This window comes from Monodelphis domestica, chromosome 5 (genome assembly GCF_027887165.1).
Source record: "Monodelphis domestica isolate mMonDom1 chromosome 5, mMonDom1.pri, whole genome shotgun sequence".
In the NCBI taxonomy this organism is placed as follows: Eukaryota; Metazoa; Chordata; class Mammalia; order Didelphimorphia; family Didelphidae; genus Monodelphis; species Monodelphis domestica.
Window position 1 is genome coordinate 36,498,835 of NC_077231.1, and position 22,730 is coordinate 36,521,564.

Sequence of the window (22,730 nt, forward strand, 5' to 3'; positions counted from 1 at the left end):
AGGGACTTTGGGGGGTTTTTTTGAGCTGTTGGAGAGATTGTTGATTAATTTTGAGTCTCGTCGTTAATCCATTAAAAAACCCTTCCCCTTCTTGTTCTTGTGAACTTGATTTAAAGAAGATTTATTTTAAAGTATTTTTCCATGGTTACGTGATTCACGTTTTTTCCCCTCCCCCTCTTTCCTCCCCCTGCCCCGGGCCACAAGCAGTTCCCCTGGGTTGCACACGTATCATTCCATGTTATTCACATTTGCAGGAGTGTGACCCTTTAAAAACCCAAACCCCACATCCTACACGTATATACATAAGGGATCAATCCCGTGTTTTCACCTGCATTTCCGCTCCCACAGTTCTTCCTCTGGATGTGGAGAGTGCTCTTTCTCCCAAGTCTCTCAGAGTTGTCCTGGGTCACTGCACTGCGTTTGGTAGCAGAGTCCATGACCTTGGCTTGTTCCACTACATTTCACTTTCTGTGGACAGTGTCCTCCTAGTTGTGCTCCTTTGCTCTGCATCAATTCCTGAAGGTCTTTCAAGAACGTGACTTTTTAACCCAACCGTAAGATTTGGCCATACATCATGGCTGTTAACAGTTTGCCTCCTTTGTTTTGGTCCGTGTTCTGGTCCATTAAGATCTTTTTGGGCTCCGACCCTCGTCCAGACCCTTCTGCCCTTCCGAGCTCTGTTCATACGCAGATAAACACGCCATCTTTGTTTTCACCCAAAGCATTATTAAAAACGTTCCAGAAGAGGGACGTCTCCGTGGAATCCGTCCTGTATCCACTAAGTGTCCTGCATGTCCATCTCACTAGTGTTTGCTAGGGGCTAGAATTGAAGACAGCTGTGCAGTTCCTGCCCCCAAGGAGCTTGCATTCTAGTGTGGGAGACAATATGTAGTATAATAAGTCACATGAATAAGTCATTTGGGGAGGGAAGGCATCTGGGGGAGCAAGAAATTCTAGGAGGGAAGGATGGGTAGGGGGCGGGGTGAAGGGGTCTGGAATTGGTAAGGCTGCGGAAGAGGATGGAGCCAGGTGGTGAAGACCTTTGAAGGCCGATCAGCGGACAGTAGGGAGCTCCAGGAACAAGGCTGTGTGGAGGACGAGTTGAGAAGCCAGTTGAGAGGCTTTGGCAGTACTTTAGGTGGAAGGGCTAGAAACCAGGAGGGGAGCCCGGGGCCATCTGCCGGAAGAGGAGTCTTAGAGCCTTGGGAGCTGCTGAAGCAGGCCCGAGGCTTGTGGGATGCCCCCAGCTAGCAGATGTGACCCAGGGAAGAATCCGTTCGAATTAGACAGCCCAGAAAAGGGAGTGCCGAGGGGAAGAGGGGAGGAAGAGAAGTCAGGAAGGGTGAGGACTGAGAAAGGGCCGCTGGGTTTGGCATTGGGACTGGCTCTGAAGAGCAGGTTCAGGCGGCTGAAATGGCAGGATTCACAAAGGGGAGGACGGGGAAGGCGATGGCTTTGTTCAAAGACGATGTTTCTCCTTGAGGTGAAACGAGCCGGGCAGGGCAGTGGGGATGCTGGTTCCCGTGTATGTCCTCAGCCTGGGGCTCCGGTGTCCACCCACAGTGTCCCTGGAGAACGTGTTGCTGGATGTAAAGGAGCTGGGCCGAGGAATGGAGCTGATCCGGCGCGAGTGTGGCCTTCATGACAATACTGTCCTCCGAAGCTTTCTCAGTGCCAACGAGGGCAAGTTGGACAAACTCCAGAGAGATGCCAGGACTGCCGAGGTGGGGAAAACAAAATGGCGGAGGGAAGATCCGCACCTTTCTCCCTTTGGCCCCTAATGAGTGCCGTGGTCATCAAAAAGCATTTCTTAAACACGTGCGTGCCATGTTTGGGTGGGGGTGTGGGGTGGGGGTTGAGCTCTACAGAGTTTGGTGTCCAAATGCAGGGCCCGTTCTTGCCAGGCAGACACAAAAATGTGAGGTTAGGAGAATTGCCAACATGAACATTGGTGTATGCCAAGGACTGTGCTAATAAGCATTTAACAATTCTTATTTGGAGCTTATAGTGGTCCAGGGAAGGTGCTGTCACCTCTGTTTTACAGATGAGGAAACCAAGGCAAATGGGTTCAACGGGTTTTTTCCCCGAGCCAGCCAGTCAGTACGCACGTGAGGCCAGATTTGGGGTGTTCCTGCACTCTCCATTGCACCCCCTCCCCGTGTTTTGAGGTCTCGGTCCTCTCGTTTCTCAGTTGGCCTCCTCACAGCCCCCTCCATAAGGAGCCTTCTTCATCCTCTTCCTCTCTCCAGGAGGCTTACAACGCCGTTGTCCGTTACTTTGGTGAAAGCCCCAAGACGACTCCCCCTTCCGTCTTCTTCCCAGTATTTGTTCGGTTTATCCGCTCCTACAAGGTAGGGAGGAAGGAGGCCTGGTGCGGGAGCAGGGGGCTGGGCTTCGGCCCACAGCTTTTCCCACTCCTTCATCAGTGGGGCTGGAGGTGGGAGTTCACACTGGCGAAAGGCCCCTTGGCTAGGGCCTGGTGGGCAGGGCGGGACCCAAGCCCTTCCTGGAATTGTTTGGGACAGGAAATGCCCCTTAGTGGGTGGCCACCTGGGGTTAGTGTGGTCCAGCCATCATCCCCGGCAGCCTCCCCGCCAGCCCTCCCCTCCTCAGCTCCCCTCCCCCCCAATCCCATTGGTTCCCAGGAAGCAGAGCAGGAAAATGAGGCCCGAAAAAAGCAGGAAGAAGTGATGCGGGAGAAGATGCTGGCTCAGGAGGCCAAGAAACTGGATGCCAAGGTGGGTGGGGCAGAGACGTTGGGGTTGTTTGAGGGGGACGAGGGATCAAGTGTCAGAAGCAGCGGAGAGGATGGAGAAGGTGGCTGAAGCCGGCCCCGGGGCAGGATGAAAGCTTGACTCACTAGGGAAAGGGGGGCGCCACCCTAAAGATCATCTCCTTCAGCCTCCCTTTTGGTGAGAAAAATGAGGCCCAGAGAGGCTGAAGTCACCTGCCTCGGGTCACGGAGGCCCGTCAGGCCTGGCTGCTTCTCCCAGTGCGTGTTGGGCAGGGTCCAGGCCAAGTCAGGCTGCTTGCTATGAGGTGTTTCTTTCTGCCTCTTCTCCCAGACCCCGTCCCAGCGGAACAAGTGGCAGCAGCAAGAATTGATCGCAGAGCTTCGGCGGCGGCAGGCCAAGGAGCACCGGCCTGTCTATGAGGGCAAGGATGGCACCATAGAGGACATCATCACAGGTGAGGCTCCTTTCTGGCCTGCGAGCTCTCCCGAGGCTGCAGGCCCCCGTGTGCTGTGCCGAGAAGCCCAGCTTCCCCTGTGCCCTCCCCTTCCCCGTGCCCCGGGTCTGATCCGTGTCTCTCTCTCCCGCCGGCTGCAGTGCTGAAGAGCGTCCCCTTCACAGCCCGCACGGCCAAGCGGGGCTCACGCTTCTTCTGCGATGCAGCCCATCATGATGAGTCAAACTGTTAGCCCCAAGGCTGGGAGCCCCTGACAGGTACCGGGCACCTAAGCTGCCCACCTCTGCATGACCGTCCCTGGAGGTGTCTGCTGCATGGCTCAGATCCATTCTGCTGGCCCAAGGCTGTTAAGGTCGCTCCGTGCCCTGGGCACCACTTCCCCCTGCATGCTTCCTTAGGGCTGGGCCCCTCTTCTACCAGGCCTTTTGTGGTGCCTTTAAAATCCAGGTGAAAAGGGTCTGAGTTCAAGGGCTCCTTGGTCAGAGGCAAGCATTGTTACGTTGATGTTGGGGGCACAGGGGAGCTAGAGACCCATGGTTTAACAGGCTAGGCTTGATCCTAACTGGGAGAGCACTTCCTGTCAAGCTCCTTGGCATCTTAACTGTAAACATCCATTAGCAGTCGGCCTATGGTCCTCTTGATGCCACTTCTGTCTAAATCGACTCTGGCCTGGCTTGGCCAGCCTGGTCTGCCTAGCAAGGGGACAGCAGCCTCTGAGCCCTGTTGGGGTCTACTTGTCTGTCGGGGAACAACCTGCATGCTTTTGAAGATGGCGCTTCTTTGCCTAGGCCACCTTGGTAAGATTCTTCTCTCCATCCGCAGGCCTGCACCACTGGGCCTGGAGCTGTGCCCCGGCCCGAGCCCCAGGCCCCCACTGAGGCACCAATCACAGAGAAGGAAGCACTTCAGGCCCTCAAGCTCATCTCTACAAGTTGAAGGGGTTTGATTTGGAGCCTTGGAACTGGCAGTGACCCCCAAGCTGGGGCTGCCACCTGTATCCCCTCTTCCTGTTCCCATCCTGAGCCTCGAGACTGGCTTCCCATTGGCTTCTGGTTCAGAAGGGGTGACAGCGGGGGAACCAGATTCTCCAGGCCAATTCCCTGCCCAGGACGCATTGTCTTTTACTGCACTTTGCTCTTAAGGCCTCTAACCACCTCCCCTGCTAGGGCATTCTTAATCCCTTCAAGGCAGCTCAGCCCCTTGTTCGGAGTGGGCACGGCCCCTAGCAGGACCAGGATGGAGATGTTGGCTTTAGCACTTCTTGAGAGCTTAGGCCTGGCCCTAGGCCTCAACCCAAGGGCACGAGAAAGAAGGAACAAGAGTAATGGCTAGATCCAAGGTGGAGGAAGGGAGAGACAAAGCCCAGGGCCTGAGCCAAAGGGGAGAAAAGTCCTCCAGTTACTTTCTTTTTAGAACCTTGGGTTTCCATGGCTGACAGAGCACGGGGGACCAAGGACGACATTCCTGCGGCCAGTGCTCAAGACCCTATCGTGCTAATAAGCAGGGTGGGTTGTTAGGCCAACTTCTGGGCTCTTCAGTATTGATGATGGAGTCTTTCCTGCTTGTTCACATCTAGTCACTGCCTGGCCTCTGAGTGGAGACCAAGGACAAACAGAGCTGGGGAAGGAAGAAATCACTGGGATTGCCCGATTGGTTGAAAGTAAAAAACCAGCAGGCCAGGCACTGGTGTGGACTAGACACTGCTAATTCAGATCAGCACCTGCTCAGCAACTCAATAGTCTTGAGAGCTGCCCTAGAGGCCCTGAGAAGGTAAATGACTTGTCAGGGTCACACAGCCAGTAAATGGCAGACGAAGGACTTGCCGCACTGCTTCTGTAAGCGAAGAAAAACACCACGAGAGCCCCCCACTGCTTTACCAGGGCAGGGCTTTTTACTTGAGCCAAAGATCTCCTACTTGTCCTTCTAGCTCCCCCTATTTTTCTATCCCCTGGAAGGGAATGTAAGTTGTCCCTCCTGTTTTGTATATGGAATCCCATCCCTCCTTGTCTTGTGTGTCCGCGTGTATTTATCTCTTATCTATCTACATGCTCCCTCAATGCTAACAACAGCTTAGAGCATCACTGTGTCTGGATTCTTTCCCCTTGGGGTCATGGTGGGCCTAGGGATGTGGGGTTAGGGACAGCACATCCAGATTCCTTGGTGCATAAACTTCTTCTTGCTCAGCACAAAATAAGTGGGAACAGGCGAGACAGTTAGCAGTAAGGCCCGAGGGCTGTGGGTGGCTGACTCCCCAGAGCTTCTTGGAAGGAGGAGACAGAGGGTTTGCAAACAAGCACACGGTAGGTTGGTCCATGATGTGTTACTCCCCTCTGCTGGCTGTAGAGGGTATGGCATCCAGTGAGTCTGTGGGTCCCATTTTAGACTTTTGCCACGGAAACCCTCTCTTCCTCTCCCCTGCCACCGCGCCTCAACCATTTAAAGACAGGAGTCTGAAGCCATGTTATAAATATTATCATTATTAATAATTAAAAAAAAACACTGAGTTCCCAGGTTGGAGAGAGGAAGAGGTAGTGCCATTGGGCCAGGGTAGGAGGGGTAGGGGCAGAGAGCTACTTTGAATGGCCTAGAATGCCTCCCTCCTCCCCCCCATTCCCAACTGGCTCAGTGCCCATTGGCAGAATGCACTTCTCTCACACTGTGACCCTTCCTAAGGACAAGAGGTAATGACAAGTAGTAGTGGCACAACTCTCCCTGCCATACCTCCTCACTCTCATATCGGCGCTGCCTAACCCCATTGGGCTTGGACAAGGGAGCAGGGATTGGGATGCTGGGGATTATATTGGATGCCCAAGATATGGGAGGCCTCTGAAGAGCAGCTGGGGCAACCTTGTAGTGCTGATGATGGCATTTGGAGGGGTTTTGCCAAAAAGGAACAGGGTGCTTTGGGGCAATGGACATTGACCAGACTAAGGAAGGAGTCCTGGGTTAGGGAGCTTGGCTAACAAGGGTGATGCTAGGAACACAGGCCTCACACATTCCCACAAGGGGAGAGTATCAGGGTCATTGCTGATCGTCCAGCTGCTGCAGAAGTGTCCGGCGGCGCCGTTCCAGTTCCCCTTCACTCAGCTCACTCTCTGATGTATCCCAGCCTGTCTGTAAGGGCAAAGGCACTGACTGACCAGTGACCCTGAGCTGTTAGGGCATGAGCTGAGCCCAAGCAGAGAAAGCACTGTGTGCTGCAAAGCCCTGACAAGGGATCCCTCCCCCTCACCTTCTCTTTCTTAAGTCCGAGGCCAGGGGACCGATTCCGGGGCTCTGGCCTCCGGGGCTCCCTCTCCTTGTCCCGTTCTCGTTCTTTCTCTTCCATTTCCTTGCCTCCTTTCTCTTTCTCTCGTTCTATTTCACTCTCAGGACTGTTCTGCAAAACCATACCATATAACTGCTTAGCTCCTAGCAAGGATGGCAAGGAGGCCCACAGAGAAGACAGAGATGGGAATGGTAGTCTGGTTCAAGGGGGAGGAGCCAGAGGCACAAAGGAATTCTTCCTTTCCAGTCAAAGGACCTGAGAACCACTGCCCCTGAGCCTGCAGCACCCCTTCCCCATTTACCGACTTGTGCCTCTTCTTCTTGCCTTTCTTCTTCGGCTTCTTAGACTTCCGGAAGCCATGATCTAGATTTGGAAGAGGGTGCCTCAGTATCCCCAACCTCTCTTAGGGAGGACAGGTCTAGCTCCAGGCCATCTCAGCCTTTTCCCTTGCTGCCAAGAAGAATGTCCCTACAGCCATTCCAAAGAGATGGATCTCTCCAATTCTAAAATGTTTTTAAGTGAGGTCTGGAGCCTTTAGCCTCTCTGACTCCCATTTCTCCTTTTTTTTAACCCAGACTAAAATTGTAAAGTTTCCTTCTGCATTCTCACTTCAGATTCTCCTGGGCAGTTTTGGGCAGTTTTGGCCCATCCTCCCTTTTCAACACTCAGTAATAACAAACCCGTATTTGTGTGGTGTCTTAAGGTTTACCAAGTGCTTGCTCCGCCTTCCAGGGAGCTAAAACCCTGGGCCTTTTCCCCTGAACGAATCCCACAGAAAGGAACCTGCTATCGATTCCCTCCTCCAGCTTTCTCTTCCACTGACAAACACCTTTTTGATTCCCCCTTTTATTTTATACAGCTATTCCTAGGGTCTCTAGTCCCCCACAGTAGGCTCTATTAAGTGACTTTGCCTGATCCAAGAGCAGGGCGGCTGGAAGGAGAGCCCCGGCTCCCGAAGGGCCCACCCCCACTCTCAGCTGAATCCAGGGAAGATGAGGGCTCTGAGCCTGACTCGGAGGGATTCCATTTTCTGCGTTTGGAAGGCCGAAGAAGAGGCGGCTGCTCATCATCCTCAGATTCAGAACCCTGGAGAGAGATGAGGGAGGGAAAAAGCCCTTAGAACCAAAGGAATTCTCCCCAAAGCCTGAGGCAAGACACAAGACACAAATGGGTGGAGAAAGAATCTCTGTCCCGCTGTTTAAAGAACCCTATTCCACCCATACATATTTGCTAATAACTCACCGAGGGTGAATGGGATCGCTTTCGATGATGTTTCTTGCCCTTTTTGCCATGTTTTCTGCCTTTGATGTGAAAGTGCTGGCACTCACTCTGATGGGGAAGGAGGAAGAAGGAAGAAGCTCCAGAAACACCTCTTCTTTGCCTCACAATGACCTTTTGGCCTCATTCACATACAGTACGTGCCCACCCATCTTTTTGTTCCCAGAAAGGTTTTAAGGAGAAGTTACTCAGGATAGTCTGAAGAGTCAAGGTAGGGGCAGAGCCAAAGAACCAGAGAAAGAAAACAGGCAATGCTTTCCACCTCCCGCACCTGTAAGAACTCTCGGAAGAGACGTATTCGCTCAGATTCCAGTGTGATCTGTTCAAAGGCAGAGTCACACACGAAGCGCTCTCGAACCTTGTTGGAGGAAACAGCCGATGAGCATGTGAAGGAAAGCACAGAAGGTCAGGATCAAGCAAAGCACGGAGGAGACACAGACCAGGGGCAAGCCTAGGCCCTGGGTTAAGGGGGTTCTGGGGACCACATTGAAGAGCTCTGGGGCAAGAAGAAATCTTAGAAACCACACAGTGCAGCCTCATGGGAAGTCTGGTATCCATCTGATGTTCTCACCTCTTCCCAGCTAGTGCCAGGCTCCAGGGCAGGGGCAGCTTGCCTCAGCATGCTCCGAAAGGCAGCTTCCCTACGTCGAAGCCTCCGGGCTTCTTCCTTCTCCCTCTCCCGTTCTCGTGCCTCTGCTTTCTCCAGGAGCTGAATGGGTGAAAGATACCGAGGAGGATCACTTAAGACTCCCAGCTCAGGGAAGCCTGGAGGAGCAGGTGGAAGCATTCGCTGGGTGGAGAAAAAGGAAGGGCAGCAAGCTGGGTATGGGAAAAGGGGTGACCAGTATAAGGCAGGGTTTCCTTTCCCATGTATCACAATTCAGGAGGGGGAACTTGAGGGGCCTGGGCTCACCTCTGGGAATCTGGGCTTCTCCCACTTCCTCAAGCTACTGGGTACCATAAGCCCTGAAATGCAGCTGCCTCAAGGATGAATATACAAGAATGGGCAATAGGAAGGAAGAGGACTAGAAAGTATTTGACAATTGTGCCCGGAGAAAACAACTCTTTCTCGTATATTTCAGATCCTAATTCACTTCAACTGTCCTCTCCTGACCCCCATTCTGCCCCTGTCCCAACCCTGCCCCCTCACGCTGTTGAAGGTCAGCTTGATATTTCCAGCATCCAGTGCAGCAGCCCTCTTGTCAAAGCTGATGACATGTGCAAAGTCCTCAAAGGCTGTGTTCACTTCTACACTGAAACCCCGGTCCTAGAGAGGAAGCAGACAGAGGAGGCAGAGGGCACGATGGCTTTCTGACATGCTGCTCTGAGGCTGACCAAAGGCTTCTGAGAAGTCTCCTGTCCTCCAAAATACTGCCCTTGCCCAATTTCTGAAATCCCCCAATCTTTAATCCTCTGTCCCCCTGCCAACAACAACCAGTTCTTTACGGTTTACTTCACAGCTTAGACCTGGGTCCCAGGCCCCCCTCACCTTAAGGATATCCTTAATGATCTTCTTCTCATCATGAAATCTGGCCTTCAGATCTTCTACATAAAACTTGAAGAGATCCAGAGGGGTGGAGCCTGCAGAAGAGGCAAGGAGGAGGGGGGACCTGGCTGGTGGCACCTTCCTGAGGTCTAGGGAATGAAGTCACGGGCAGGGCAAGGGAGAGGTGATGCAGAGAACCGGTCAGGGGCAGGGAGCCGGGGAGGGAAAGCCCGGCTGCCTTACCCGGCTGGCCCAGCATGTTGGCAAAGCGGGCATCGGTGCTGACCGCTGGGTACAGCTCCATCCAGGTAGACATGGAGTGCAGCTGCCCTGTCTCGTGCAGCTCGTCCAGGAAGGTCTGAGCGGGGAAAGGCCAGTTATGGGGACAGGGACAGAGAAAGAGATGAGGAGGTTGGGAGAGAAATGGAGATAGAGACAGAGACAAGGGGGGAGAAGATGGAAAAATGGGTAGAGAAAGAAAGGGTACCTAGATGGTGAAATAATGCAGAGGTAGAAAAAGAATTAGAGGAATGGAAATCCAAAACATAAGGAAACAGAAAGAAAAGGGAACAAAGATAGAAACCTGTCTGAACCTCACACACCCCCACCTTGCCACCCCAGGGATCAAGAACCTGGCCCATCAAAGACTCCCCAACTCCCTCATACCCAAGCCCATGCTCATGTGGTGCTCTCTGCTGGTACTCTGGCAGTACATGGACCCAGCCCCCCAAGACAGCAAGAGCAAGGTTAGGGGGTTCAGTGGGACCCAAAGAGCAGAAAAGGGAGCTGAGCGGGAAGCAAAGCACTGGCTTGAGGGTTCCCAGGGGCCAGATCTAGGGTCCATGCCCATGGTGAGGCCAAAAGTGCTACCTGGAAGGCTTCTCTGTTCTTGCGATGCTGGCGCCGTTCCCGAAGTCGGGCCCGCTCTCGCTCTTCCTCTTCCTCTCGCTCCAGTGCTCGGATGTGCTCCTCAAAGCAGATCAGCGCATCCTCCTTGTCCATGTCTGCCCGCAGGGAGCAGGCTCAGCAGACATTGCAGGGAGGTAGAGGGCCCCCTCTTAGAACCCAACACCCCCAGCACTACAGAATGCTTTCCCCACTGTTTCCCCAGGGCACCCGGGGAGAGGAGGGGGAGTGAGACCCCAATAGGTGGTAGTGACAATAGGGTAGAGTCTGGTGGGAAAGGCCTTTGGGATGGAGGATTTGGGAAGGAACTGTTAAACATGGGGAAAAAAGTCCAGGGATTTGACTATAAGGGTTTAGAGTGAAACAGTAATAGCAGTGACTGAAGGGGCTTCACGTCAATTAGTAGGACTTCTATGGAACTGCTTTTAATAAAGCTTTGCCTCTCCAGAAGGTGGTACTTCTCAAATCATCAGATTTACCAACAGCAGTTTGTATTAGATGTGGCCAATAGGGTCCATATTGTTATGCCAAGTTAAGATTATATTCATCTGAGCTACAAAAGCCATCATCATTCAAGTCTTCTTGAATGTCCCAGCCTAAGGCTCTTCCTACTAGGCCACAGTGCCTCCAAGGCCATAGTGGATCTCAGTGGAAGGGAGAGGGATGTCTCAGGGTGTCTTGAAAAGAGTCTGGAAGCCCTAGAGTCCAGGCAAGTACAGGGGAATCTCAGAGGGGCTGAGGGCACTAGGGATGTGGAGGGTGTTGGGAGTCCCAGGAAGTTCAGGCTCTTAGGGACACCTGAGAAGTCCAAGATAAATCTAAGAGGTTCGAGGGAAAGAGGATCATGTGGGTTCCAGGGGTCCCAGGAGGTCCTTGGGGAAGGGAAAGGGTATGGAGGGGTGTCGAGGCCCTGGGCTCACTCTGCAGCTGGTGGTCCTGGGCAAAGCTGGGGTTGTCCATGAGGTGCTGTTGAGCTTGGGACCAGGTAGTTTGGAAGCTGACACTGCTCATTCCATCCAGGATGCTCTTTAGTGCCTGGATATTGCGACGACGCAGTTGTTTAGCCTGCTCCTGAGATGGTGAAAGAGGAGGGAATGGGAAATGTAGAGAGAAATCTTAGATGGAGAGATGGGGAGTCAAGGCTCTATTTATGGGTTGGGGGCCAGAAGACAGGGATACAGAACAATTTATTTTTTTAAGATGGTTAGCAGGCTTAGAATCAGAAAGGAGAGGAACAACAAAGAATTTGATAGATTACTGAGAGAAATTCATGAGCTGGAGGCCAAATGAGCAGCTACTATTTGAACTTGGGAACTAAATGAGAAACAAAGGGACTGAAGAAGGACCAGGGTAATTGGAGAGAAAGGGTGTGGGAAGGACCTCAGCAGATGAATGTTACCTTCTCCTTTTTGGCGAGGAAGAAAAGGACATCATCATAAATTTCTTTACGGTCCCGCTCGGGTACTACTGCCCAAACTTCTAGTTCCCCAAATGTTTGTTCAGCTCGCCTAGGGTTACACAAATAGATTATGAAGGAAGATGGTGGAGGGTGCTGTCTTCTGGCCACAGTGTGTTCTAGACACAGTTTGTGTCCTCAGACCCCTGAACCCTCACCGGTATCTTGTGGTAGAGCTCATTCGGTCATGCTGTTCCAGAAAGTGCTGGAGGGTCTGCTTGGCCTCTTTGGCCCTCAAGCGGGCCTCTTCCTTTTCTTCTTTCTCCCGCTGTGCTTTGTAGGCATTGAACGCCTGCTTTTTCTCACTTAGTTTTGGCAGGGCACTGGGATGGAGAAGACCCTTGGGTCAGGGTGAGTCTGCCCTAACCACTGGCACTTCATCTCAGAACACACTGGGAATCAGCCCAAGAAATCAACCAGGAGTATGTGTGAGCACAGCAATGGCCGTGAGGAGGAAGGGGGCATGGAAAGGGCTGGGACGCCGAGTGCAGGGATGAGAAAAGTTTCTTTACTCTGACCCAGGTCTAATTCCATGCCTATTCATTTCAGCAGTGTCTCATCACTGATGAGCCTTTGCCAGGTCCAATTTCTCTCAGTCCCCCCCATCTCTGAACACCATCTCCCATCTCTGAACACTCCTTTTCACTGTCATCACTTGTGTGTCTCATCTTTTCTACTTCCCTCCCCCTCTCCCCCCATATCCCTGAAAGGATCTAGGTTCAGTCCAAGTTCCCTAGCCCTGCTGTTCCCATGGTTCACTCTGCCCAGCTCTACCTGTAGCGGGGGTCAGTGACCACCATCTTCATGGCTTGTTCCCATGAAGCATTGGAGGGGACGGCCTGGAATCAAGCAGGCAGTTGATTAAGAGTTGCAGGCTTCCACAACCTGCCCCAACCCTTGCCATTCAGTCATTACCTTGTCCCTTAGCAATTCCTTGAATGCCTGCTTTGCCTTTTCTCGATTGCTCCAGCTGAAGCTTGACCTCTCTGACTCGAGCTTTGGCTCTTCCTCCTCTGGCCGCCTACCAGCACTAGGAGTCGCATAAGATTCAGCCAAAGTGTCCTCATCATCCCCTGCCCCCCAGGGACCCCTGGCATCCAGGTACTCATCTAGGTCCCTGGCAGAGGTACCAAGGCTGAGGATGCTGGACACAGAAGGCAGAGGGCTGCAGACACAACTCAGGGAACTCAGACACTTAGGTGCTGTGGCCTTTACCTGCTAGTGCTCTCCTCCTGATGTAGCCCCTGATCTAGAGGCTGGGCAGGTTCTGACAGCTCAGAGTCTTCATGCCCACCTGGCTCAGGTTCTATGAGGCCTGTAGGGACTGGGGTTGGTCCAGGAGTAGCAGGAGGTGGCTCAGGCTGTACTTGTGGCTGCTGCTTCCTGCAATGACCCCAGCAGAGAGTAGAGCAGGAGTACGAGACAGTCATGAGGTCAAGGGCTGGGCAAGACCAAGGGCTGGAAATGGACTGTCCTGAAGTAATGTAGGGAGCTCCCTTCACACATACAGAGGTGGGGGGCTCGTTCATACCCAAAGCTCCCACCAAGCCCACTAAGCCCTCAGGATAGGTGGCCTCACTCACCCTGCAGCCTCCTGTTTGACCAAAGCTGCAATTAGGGAAGAGAGTTTGTGAGTCAGAGCACAGAGAGGGCAGGGGCTCCTGGTGCCCCCTACACCAGAGCCCCCAACCCAGCCCCCACCCTGCCCCTCAGACCCCTCACCCTCCAGTTCCTCCAGGTCCTTAGGCCGGGTCCACCGGGACTCCTTACTCTGGTTGTTGTAGTAGTAGGGTTTGCCAGTGTCTGCCTTGTACTCTTTCCAGGGGCACTGGGCCAACAGCAACTGTGAGAGTACAGTAGGAATTACTCCAGAGTACTAGGATGGTACTTGTCATCAGTGGGGACATGGAGTGACTATCAGAAAAGGGCCAGGTTCAGAGAGCAGATTTCCTCCCTCGTGGTCACACTGAAGACTTGAATTCATATATGCATGCTCACGGTAAAGGAGGTGTGTGTATTCGGAGAGCTAAGGATACCCACACGTACTAATGGGCATAGGTGATTAAAACACAGAAGCTGAGACAAGCATGAAGATCAGAGATGCACAGGGGGCAGGGTTGTGGTGGTAGCCAAGGAGTCAAGGATCCTTCACCTCAGCTTTGGACTTGAGTATGCTAGGCTTCTCCCACACAGACTGCTTATCATCAGCATTGTAGTAGTAGATTCGCCCATCAGGAGCCACGTGTTCACTCCACAAGACCCTCTGGGAAGCAGAAAATTTCTTTTCAGGCTCTATTCCCAAAGCCCACCTTTTCCCATTTTTAGACTTCTCTCCTTCAATCCTTCCTGGTGCACTCACCGTAGGGTCTGCTCCAGCCACAACAGCTGGAAAAGAAGTTAAAAGAAATATCTTAAGGCCAAGCTCCAATCCTGGCCCGAAACCCCCCAGATACCTGGTTTCCCATCATCCCACCCCTACCAATGCCACCCTGGCCCAATCAACACCCCAAGTTCCCTGACACCCCAACAGGCATGATCCACGGCAGGTTCCAGACCACCGTCCCCCTCCCCTGTGCCCCCAACCTCCGAGCCTGGGGGGGCCAAGCCCCCAGAAGACTCACAGCTGGCGGTGTCCACACCTGGGGCCGTCTGCCGAAGAAAGAGGGGGAAGGGTCGGGGCCAAGCCCAGTGGTCCCCAGGACCCTGGGTCCTGGGGGAAGGGGAAGCGGGCCAGGCCAAGACCCAGGTGTCTTGGCTCTTAAGTGTTTGTTCTCCTTAACTGGTTCCCCCCACCCTTCCATAGCTGGAACCTTGGGATACCAGGGGCAAATCCCACAGCTGCTTCTTTCTTCTCTTTCCTTGGACAGAAGTGCTTTGATCAAATCCCATGTCTCATTTACCCTATATCCAGCCCTAGTAGCTTGACTTCCCAATACCATACTGAGAGGCACCAAAAGAATGAGTAGACTGCAGTCAGATAATGCCACCTCCTTTAGTGGCATTAAGATGTACCCAAGTGAGTGTGAATGTGAAAAGCAAAATCTATTAAGTATGTATGCACATTTTGGTGAAGTAGGAGAGCAGAAGAAAATCTGTGACTTCAGGGTGTGATGGGGAATTGATGGAAGTCAGTTTGCAGCTAGGAAGGATACATGAGATGCCTGAGGGAGTGTTGATGAATTAGGAATAGATTATAGTTAGAAAAGGGAAGAGAGGTAAAGAACAGAGAGATAGTGAGGGGAATTACCCCTTGCTTTGGGTCAGACCCACAAGGCTGCAGGACAAAGTTCAGATGCCTAGGGGGCCCCCAACGCTTACCGCTGCAGTGACAGGCACCGCGGGCATCAGCATCCCTGGCATCATGGGTGGTACCATCCCTGGTATCTAAGCATAAACAAGGCAAGAACCAGCCACAGATGTCAGGGTAGAAATGGTCTGGGTCCCAAATGAAGCAGTGGGGCAGGGAACTTAGAACATTTGGCATAGGAAGTCTTGGTCCTTGGGCTTTTAGCCCAAGCTGGTAGTTCTCTCACTCAGCACTAGAAACTGCACAGGTGTGCCCCACTCCCTCCCAATTCCCAAGATGCTTTTGTCTTCCAGTGTTCCCTAAAGAACACCAGTGCCTACTGTCCATACCCTAAGAGTTATTCCTAGAAAAAGCCACCCCCCCAACCCACAAAGTTCTAAGTGCCTGAGTCTATTCAATTTCCAATATAGACTAATTTTCTTTAGATTCATAAATCTAGGGTTATGGCTCCTTCTGCCTTTCCCCCTTTTACATCCCCACCAATGGGTATAAGAACACCTCTCTGTAGCTTCCCTAGGATGAAAGGAGAGGAGTGTTACCTGTGTAATTGGTGGTGGCCCCCCCATTGGTGGGAGCATCGGGGGCATCATGCCAGGGGGGATGGGAGGGATGGCAGGTGGTCTCTGGTTCATGGGAGGCAGCCCCATTGGGGGGAAGGGTGGAGGGATCCCTGGAGGGGGCATCTGGAAATGAGGGGAAGGGGCACTGAGCAGAGGAGGTATTAGCCTAGATGACCATTTGCTCCCATCTTCAGGGTCAGATAGGACAGATAGTAATCTGGATGCCAATCCCAAATTCAGAATACTTGTGAATGATAGCACCCTCCCTCTTCTTGGCCTGAAAGGTCACCACTGACAATCCCCAGAAAGGGGAACCTTGAGATTAACATAAAATCTTGCTGGAGTAAAAGGCTAATCATTCTGGGGCCAGGACTGGAATTTCAAAATCCTGATATAATAAACACTGCAGCCTCTCAGTCAGCATGGGGAAATGAAGTAAATCTGTGGGGAAAACTAAGCCATAGGGGTGGTCTACTTTTAAGATCCTCTTCCCCAAACAGAACCCCTGAGAAATGGAGAAAAGTAAGAACTGGTAACCAGTTTCTCTTAATCATCTGCCTACCTCCCATCCCCTCAGGTCTGATTCGGTGACAACTTCAGGTGTTATGCCAACACGTAATGAATGAGAGAAAAGAATAGAAAGCTAAGCTCCCTTCTTTCTCCTGAATGGCCTTGGATCTGGTCACCCTTACACCCAAACAATGTCCCTTTATCCAATATATATTTAGAATGAGGACCTCTTCCTCATCTTTCCTTTCCCCCTATCCCCAGTGCATCCCTTGGAATGGGAGGGGGGAATGACGTTTTAGACATAGTGCTTGTCACCAGTTCCACCTCTTTCAAACATACTAGGACTGCCACCCACCCCCCTTCTTATCCCTGGGCCAAGGGGCAGAATGATGCCCACTGAAGACCATGCTCAGGAGGCAGCAATGGCCAATGGAATGCAGTTGGGGGCTGAAGACTTGGAAGGGCCATCCACAGGGAAAGACATTAAACTTACGAAGGGTGGTGGCATCATGGGGGGCCCCGGTGGGAAAGGGGCAGGTGTAGCCAAGGGCCTGGGGCCAGAATCGGGAACCGACTGTTGAGGGAGAAAAAAATGGTCACAGGACCTAGGATAGGTACAGAGACTGGGTTTAGCAATAAGGTAAAGAGGGAGTGAATATGGAGGAGCATAAGGATTTGGGAAGGATGGACTCCAAGTCAAACATCCTTCCCTCCCCAAGCTGAAAATGGTATTTTCCTCCAAATTAGTTTCATTTCTCCCATAGTCATGTTGAAAATGCTATTCCAATACCACTTTCAAATCAGCAGTTTCCACATCAAAAGCCAGAGGGGGAATGCTAATAAACTGAGGGAACATAGCTGTAAGGTCTCCCAACTCCACCTACAGGCCTGTGTATATGGGAAAGAAGTGAAGTTAGGGGCTGATGTGGTTCCAGGACAGGACTAGATGGACAGAGTAGCCCCTGATGTGATGATATCCAAGTTCCCATTTTTACAATCTGACCACTATAGTCCATAACTTGAACTAAAAACATAATATATTATTTGCACTACAGTCCTATCCTTTAGTCTACTACCCCTTGTCCAAAGCTTGTTTTCCATTTTTCCAGATTCCTCATTAAGCTGGGGCTCAGACTCAGGCAAGGACTGCCTGAATTTTGATAAGATCTGAAGATTCTCCCAGGCTATATTTAAACTTTCTTGTTATACTGCTATGTCATCTCTTCTGAATCCACTCAGGTCTTCTTTTTGAACTTTGATCCATACAGACCCCTCATAATTTGGGAGAACATTTAGGCACTCCTAATTGTTTTTCCAGGATACTCAGATGCCCGTTTTGAGAGAAGTCTTCAATACTCCTCCTCTCCCAAGTAGCAGACAATGGGAAATAGTGTTATATTTTTCACTCTAGTAAGCCAACTGTTCCTCTACCCCTCACCTAATTCAAATGTTATGCCATCCTTACCCAAAAATCTGAAATGGGAGAAAAGAATGGAAAGGAAAGCTTAGCTATGTTTGTCCTATAGGTCTTTGCCCCTTCTGACCTCTCTGCCCTAACTTTATCCCTTTATTAAATATCTAATTTAGAAACCGAATTTTCTCATCATTTCTCTTCTCCCCAAAGCATCACCAGGAAAGGGAAGATCACAAACTTTATAGACTGTTAGTTTACCAGCTCCATCCTACCCTACCCCTACAAATACACCAGGATCTCCCTTTCTATCTTTAAGGGGCAGAATGATGCCATAGGAAGACCTTGGCCAGAGGAACACAGAATTAGAGGCTGTAGACTGGAAGGGCCATCTTCCCTCAATAAAACAGGATCACAGAGGTCATCTATTAGTGGAACAGCAATCTTTTCCACCAATTCCAAAGGGATTCTTTTCTAACAATGGGCCATTCAAACTCCACTTGAAGACATTCAGTGATAGGAAATTCACTACTGTGGGCCAGTTCCAGTTTAGAAAGGGCCCTGTAACTTCCCTGCTTAAGAATTATAGTGGTTAGCCTTCCATAAAAAACAAGACTGGTGTAGTTAGTGGCTTTAGTTAGGAAGACATTGGTTCAACCTCTGCCTCTGATACCTACTGGCTGTGTGAACTTAAGGGAGTCATCAGCAATTCTTCTAGACTGTTAAGTTGGAGAAAAGGTGCTGATTTACATTAGTAGAGGCAGTTTCTTACCAAGAATTCACTACACCAATGAAATCATACATATATGAATATATGTATTTACTATTTCTAATATGCTTATTTATCCCTACCAAACCAACTTTATAAATCCTCCCTCTGTATTATTGTTCCTTACCACTCCATTACTTCCTTCGAAACCCAAATTAAAACTTACCTCTTTCAAGGCTCCTTTTTTCTGATTAATTCCATTCCGTCCCCACTTCTATAATTTCTTTGTCCCATTCAGCACATATTTACTTAGTCCACATTATACTGTGGTATTTTGTACTTTATATGTTGCTTTGCAATTGGTCCCTAGTTACTTCACATGTATGTCTCTTCCAACAGATAAGTTTCTGGAAGACATAAACTCTTACATTCTTTTTAATCCCACAATTAGGGTCTACTACAATGCCCTATAGAGAATAGGTACTCAACAAACATTTAAATTCTGCCCAATCTCTGTTGGAAAGTCAGTTCCCAGACTTTGATGGAGAATCTAGAATAAATCTAGCTCCATTTTCCATTATTCATGGAATTGAGGCACCAACTTACAAAATTTTCAGCTCCATTTATTCCCTTCTATTTCTCACTCTTCCCTCATCATTGAGAAGAAGGCCATGAGAAAAGAAATAAAGTCATTCCTGTCTATGTGGCTTCTTGCAAATAGCTCTAAAGAAAGGCAGGACTGGAGAAAGAGGGAGAAGCAATATGTCTGGTGAGAAAGATGGAATACTTATAGATTTCCAATATTCAGAGACCTCATTCCAGGCTGCCAAAATGAGGACTCCCTAGGAAATAAGCACAGATAAACTTTTTAGTACTGTTGTACCCAGTCAACATCCAATTCTCTGGACCAATGGAAGACAGCATAGGCACAGATTAAATAAATGATAATTCACAAGTCTTTGCCTTTGACTAAGGAAGAAAATGTAAGCTATGCATACACATAACACACACACACACATGCACGCACGCGCACACACACACAACAGCTTTACTCTCCTAATTATTTTTCATGGCCCAGGATATTTAGTTGCAGTACTGCCAATATCTAAAACAGGTGCTGAAACATAATCATCTAATAATGGCATTAGAAAAGGAAGGGGTGTGGTCTGGGACTCAGAACATAATAATTTGTTTAATGATGTGTTCGCAAAAAACAACCACCATAATACATGTGTGTATATGTTTGTAACACACACACACACACTCTTCCACTTTACACAAAAGATGTGTCCTTAAAGTTTTTTTGAAAACTGAATTGTAAAATCAAGACAGACCTTTAAACACCAGGAAAAGTTATTATCTAAGTGAATCCTTTTTAAAAATAAATAAAAAAATTTAAAAATCACCCTAATTTAGTTGTTTCACAAATTTAAATTTTCAAGTTTTCTTACACACTTAAAAAACACACACATATATGTGTTCTAATTATTGGAGCAAACTAACTGGGTAGGACAGTAGGCAACAGCACAATAAAATATGTGGTTGGTTGGAAAAAATTATCTTGAGATTGAAATATGGCATGGTCTTGGGCAATCAAGGTAACTTCTGCATAGGGCATTCAATTCAACAAGCTTTTATGAAGTGCCTACTACATGCTAGGTAGGGGCTGCCATGGCCTAAGGCCTGATTTGGATACCTCCCTGAATGTGGTGACAGAAAAGTGAAGCAAATTCCAGCACGGTTTTCAGAGTTCTACTTCCATCTCATATTTTTTCACACCATATATTCTAGAGGTCCCTCTTGCTTTCTAACTTCTCAGTAATGTAGAAGTTACACTTAAGAGTGGCGATCTGGTAAGAAGCATGTTAAACCATGCCAGGTGAGAGAGCTAGAAGATGCTAGAGTTCCCATGAAATACATCCATATTTTGGGGTGCAGAGAGGAGAAAGGACAATTGAACATTTCACATCTCTAATAATGTATTTATAGAAGAAGCTATCAGGAGTACCCCGAAAACAACAAATTCATCACAAACTATTGCTAAAGGACAAGACTGGGGACTCCAAAAGATTTTGAAGAGAATGGAGAGAGTACTGATAGAGGTAACTCTGGTAGAGTGGTGCCATGGATGGTATTTCTTGCAATGAGAGCAATTTCCCCACACCTGCCCGTTTCCCCCAACTCTTATTTCTATTACTCTGAAAGTCAGCCAGGTTTGAAATTCCAATGTGTCTGGGAACAATTTAAAAGTCTTATTGAGGTAGGCAGCTAATAAGGGCCAGACTAGAAGATGTCTTGGAATCTCTGGTCCTACTCTGCCATCTTTCTTAATTGAGAGTGGAAAAAGGAGAGTCTAGGGATTGGAAGACTCACAAATGAAGAGCTGCATTAAGTGGAGGCAGAATGAAGGCTACCTGCAGGACTCCAAAGTCAACTTTTATCTACCTCCTTAATTCCCCAACATAGCTCTTCCTTTGCTAACTTCCTGCTCAAGTCTCTTCCCATTCCAAGCTGTTCTCTACTTTACTTCCTAAAGCTCAGATCTGATCTCATCACTCCCTCCCCACAATTCATTAATTCCCTATTACCTCTAGGATCAAAAAGAAGAACTTTGGTTTGACTTTTAAAACTCTTCCTAACCTAGCCTTCCTACCTTTCCAGTATTTCAACTGTTCCCCCTACCCCACTCCACTCTGTGATTCAGTGACACTGGCCTCCTTGATATTCCATGAACAAGATAGTGAATTTCACAAGCTGACCCTCATGCCTAGAATTCTCCCTCCTCATCTCTGCCTCCTGGTTACCTTCCAAGTCTCTCTTGATAGTACTTTCCCCCTAAGATTATCTTCAACCTATCTGATATCTATGTCTAGCTTGTTTGCACACAGTTGATTACATGCTGTCTCCCCTATTATAGTGAGAGCTCCTTTAGGTCAGGGTCTACTTTTACATTTCTTTATATCCCCAGAGCTTAGCACAGCTCTAACACAGAGTAGGGTAGGCCCTTCATAAATGCTTGTTGACTGACTCCCAGTACTCTAGTTTCATCCATTTCTGGTTAAAAACTGGCCAGTCTGATTCTGCCATTCAATTGCTCTATTTAAAAAAAAGGGTGGGATGGGGTGGGGAAGATTAGGTTATTATTTCCCTCTCCATCTCTATTCCAACTCTCTTCTCCATCACTTGAAAAATTTGTTTTCCTAATGGTTCCCACCTCCACTCCCAATCTGCATTTATTTTCTTTCCCTCTTTCTAGGGCCTCCAGTACCTTTTTTCAAGACTGGGGCTGAAGTTCTTCTTTCCATCCTCACCCCTCTTTTCCTGGTTTTTGCCACCCCCCCTCCTGCATTTCCTCTGTCTCTGCTCTCTTCTGGTTTCCTGACCTTACACCTCCTGATCAGGGGAAGCCATACCTTCCCCTATTGTAAGGAACATCAACCAAGCAGGCAAAGCCTGGGGAAGAGGCAGCATCCAAAGGAGGCTTCTGGCCCCTGAGGGGCTGGGAAGGCAGAAGGGGAAAGAGGGAGAAAAGGGGGGGAGGAGGGAGGAAGGAGGAGAATAGGGGGAAGAAAAGAGAAGAATGAGGGGAAGAGGGGGAAAGAAGAATGGGGAAAGGGAGGAGAGGGAAGAAAGAGGAGAGAGGGGAGGAAGAAAAGGGAGAAGAATGGGGGCTCTTGACCCTTGAGGGACTAGAAAGGCAGAGAGGGAGAGAAGAAAGGAGGAAGGGAGAGGGAAAGAAGAAAAGATAAGGGAGAAAGGAGGAAAGCAGAATGGCAGAAGAGAGGGGGAAAGTGGGAGAGAGAAGGGAGATTGGGGGAAAGAAAGTGAGAGAGAAGGAGAAGTAAAGGGAAGAGGAAAGGGCAGAAGAGGGAAGGAAAGGGGGAGAAATGGGAAGGAAGAAGAGAGAGGGAGGAAGGAGAGGAGAATGGGGGGAAGGGGAGAAGAATGGGGGGAGGGGATGGGAAAAGAGCCTGTGACTTCCCGTCTCCCCTTTCCTCTTTAGGGATCCCCCGCCCCCCCCCATTTTCCCAGTCTCGCGCCCCGTTTTTTGTTGACCCTTCTCCACCTCCCCTCCCCCCGGGCCGCCCCCGCCCCTCCCATCCCTCTTCTCCTCCCTCTACCCTGAGCCCCGCTGCCGCCCCTCCCCCGTCCCACCCCGCTGCCTCCCCGGCTCCGGTCCAGCCTCTCCCCTCGGGGAGCCCGCCCGGACCTCGGCGCCCCCCAGCCCCTCTCCCCCCAGCCCCCACCGCCGACCCGGGCCGCAGGGGGCGCTGTGGGACCGGCCCAGCCCCCCCCACCCCCGCACGGGGACGTTACCATGCCAGAGCCTCCGAGCAGCTGGGCCGGCCCGGCCCACCCGCCAGTAAAAGCTTCTTTGATTGGCTGGACTGCGGACGAGAGGGTGGGGCCGGCGGAGAGCGCACCCTTTCGATGCCAGAGCCAAAGTCGCTTCCCCGAGTCACGCCTCCATTCCTTCCCCCACTCCCTCTCAGCCCCGCCCCCGCCCCCGCCCAGGACGCTGGCTCGTGAGGGAAGCGCGCGAACCGAGCCCCGAAAGGACGGACGGGCCGCCTGCCCGAGGCCACGCCCACCGCCTCCACTGCGCAGCTGCTTGCCCCTCCACCCTCGCAGAGCCCCTCCCTCCCCCTT

The 22,730-nt window shown here is 50.5% G+C and overlaps 2 protein-coding genes across 12 annotated transcripts in view; one reads left to right on the forward strand and one right to left on the reverse strand.

Annotated features, from left to right (window-relative positions):
* The window catches only part of FMNL3 (formin like 3), an 85,520-nt gene extending 80,250 nt beyond the window's left edge, over positions 1-5,270 (forward strand). For 5 of the 6 annotated variants that reach the window (XM_056798296.1, XM_056798297.1, XM_056798298.1 and 2 more), the window contains 6 exons: positions 1,564-1,724; positions 2,250-2,351; positions 2,646-2,738; positions 3,066-3,189; positions 3,330-3,446; positions 4,012-5,270. In XM_056798296.1, coding sequence (XP_056654274.1) covers positions 1,564-1,724; positions 2,250-2,351; positions 2,646-2,738; positions 3,066-3,189; positions 3,330-3,421 — 572 coding nt within the window. In that variant the 3' untranslated portion in view covers positions 3,422-3,446; positions 4,012-5,270. Of the gene's footprint in view, positions 1-1,563; positions 1,725-2,249; positions 2,352-2,645; positions 2,739-3,065 lie in introns of all 6 variants that reach the window. The other variant, XM_056798295.1, reaches the window with a different exon arrangement.
* Positions 5,271-5,645: 375 nt separating this feature from the next.
* PRPF40B (pre-mRNA processing factor 40 homolog B) lies at positions 5,646-22,667 on the reverse strand. 6 transcript variants are annotated; one of them, XM_056798302.1, is made up of 26 exons: positions 22,398-22,667; positions 16,454-16,534; positions 15,430-15,573; positions 14,902-14,967; positions 14,205-14,232; positions 13,943-13,968; positions 13,736-13,846; positions 13,306-13,426; positions 13,167-13,191; positions 12,799-12,966; positions 12,499-12,613; positions 12,358-12,422; positions 11,742-11,906; positions 11,527-11,635; positions 11,048-11,198; positions 10,092-10,225; positions 9,465-9,579; positions 9,225-9,316; positions 8,886-9,002; positions 8,307-8,444; positions 8,007-8,093; positions 7,700-7,786; positions 7,369-7,543; positions 6,759-6,820; positions 6,422-6,568; positions 5,646-6,303 (listed from the first exon to the last, which is right to left on the reverse strand). In XM_056798302.1, the coding sequence occupies exons 1-26, from the start codon at positions 22,398-22,400 to the stop codon at positions 6,211-6,213; spliced, it is 2,625 nt and encodes an 874-aa protein (XP_056654280.1). In that variant the 5' UTR covers positions 22,401-22,667; the 3' UTR covers positions 5,646-6,210. The 6 variants fall into 6 exon arrangements, with proteins under 6 accessions (XP_056654280.1, XP_056654282.1, XP_056654284.1 ...); XM_056798304.1 differs by having other exon boundaries at positions 13,354-13,426; positions 22,398-22,653; XM_056798306.1 differs by lacking the exon at positions 22,398-22,667 and adding an exon at positions 21,349-22,042.
* Positions 22,668-22,730: the final 63 nt, after the last annotated feature.

Coding starts and splice junctions, on each gene's coding strand:
- PRPF40B (XM_056798301.1), bottom strand. CDS start 21,385: ATGGAAAGAAGAACTTCAGCCCCAGTCTTGAAAAAAG. Junction 13,969..14,901: donor CGGTGCCTGTCACTGCAGCG/GTAAGCGTTGGG, acceptor CTTCTTTTCCAG/CTGTTGTGGCTGGAGCAGAC. Junction 6,304..6,421: donor TCGGACTTAAGAAAGAGAAG/GTGAGGGGGAGG, acceptor TTGCCCTTACAG/ACAGGCTGGGATACATCAGA.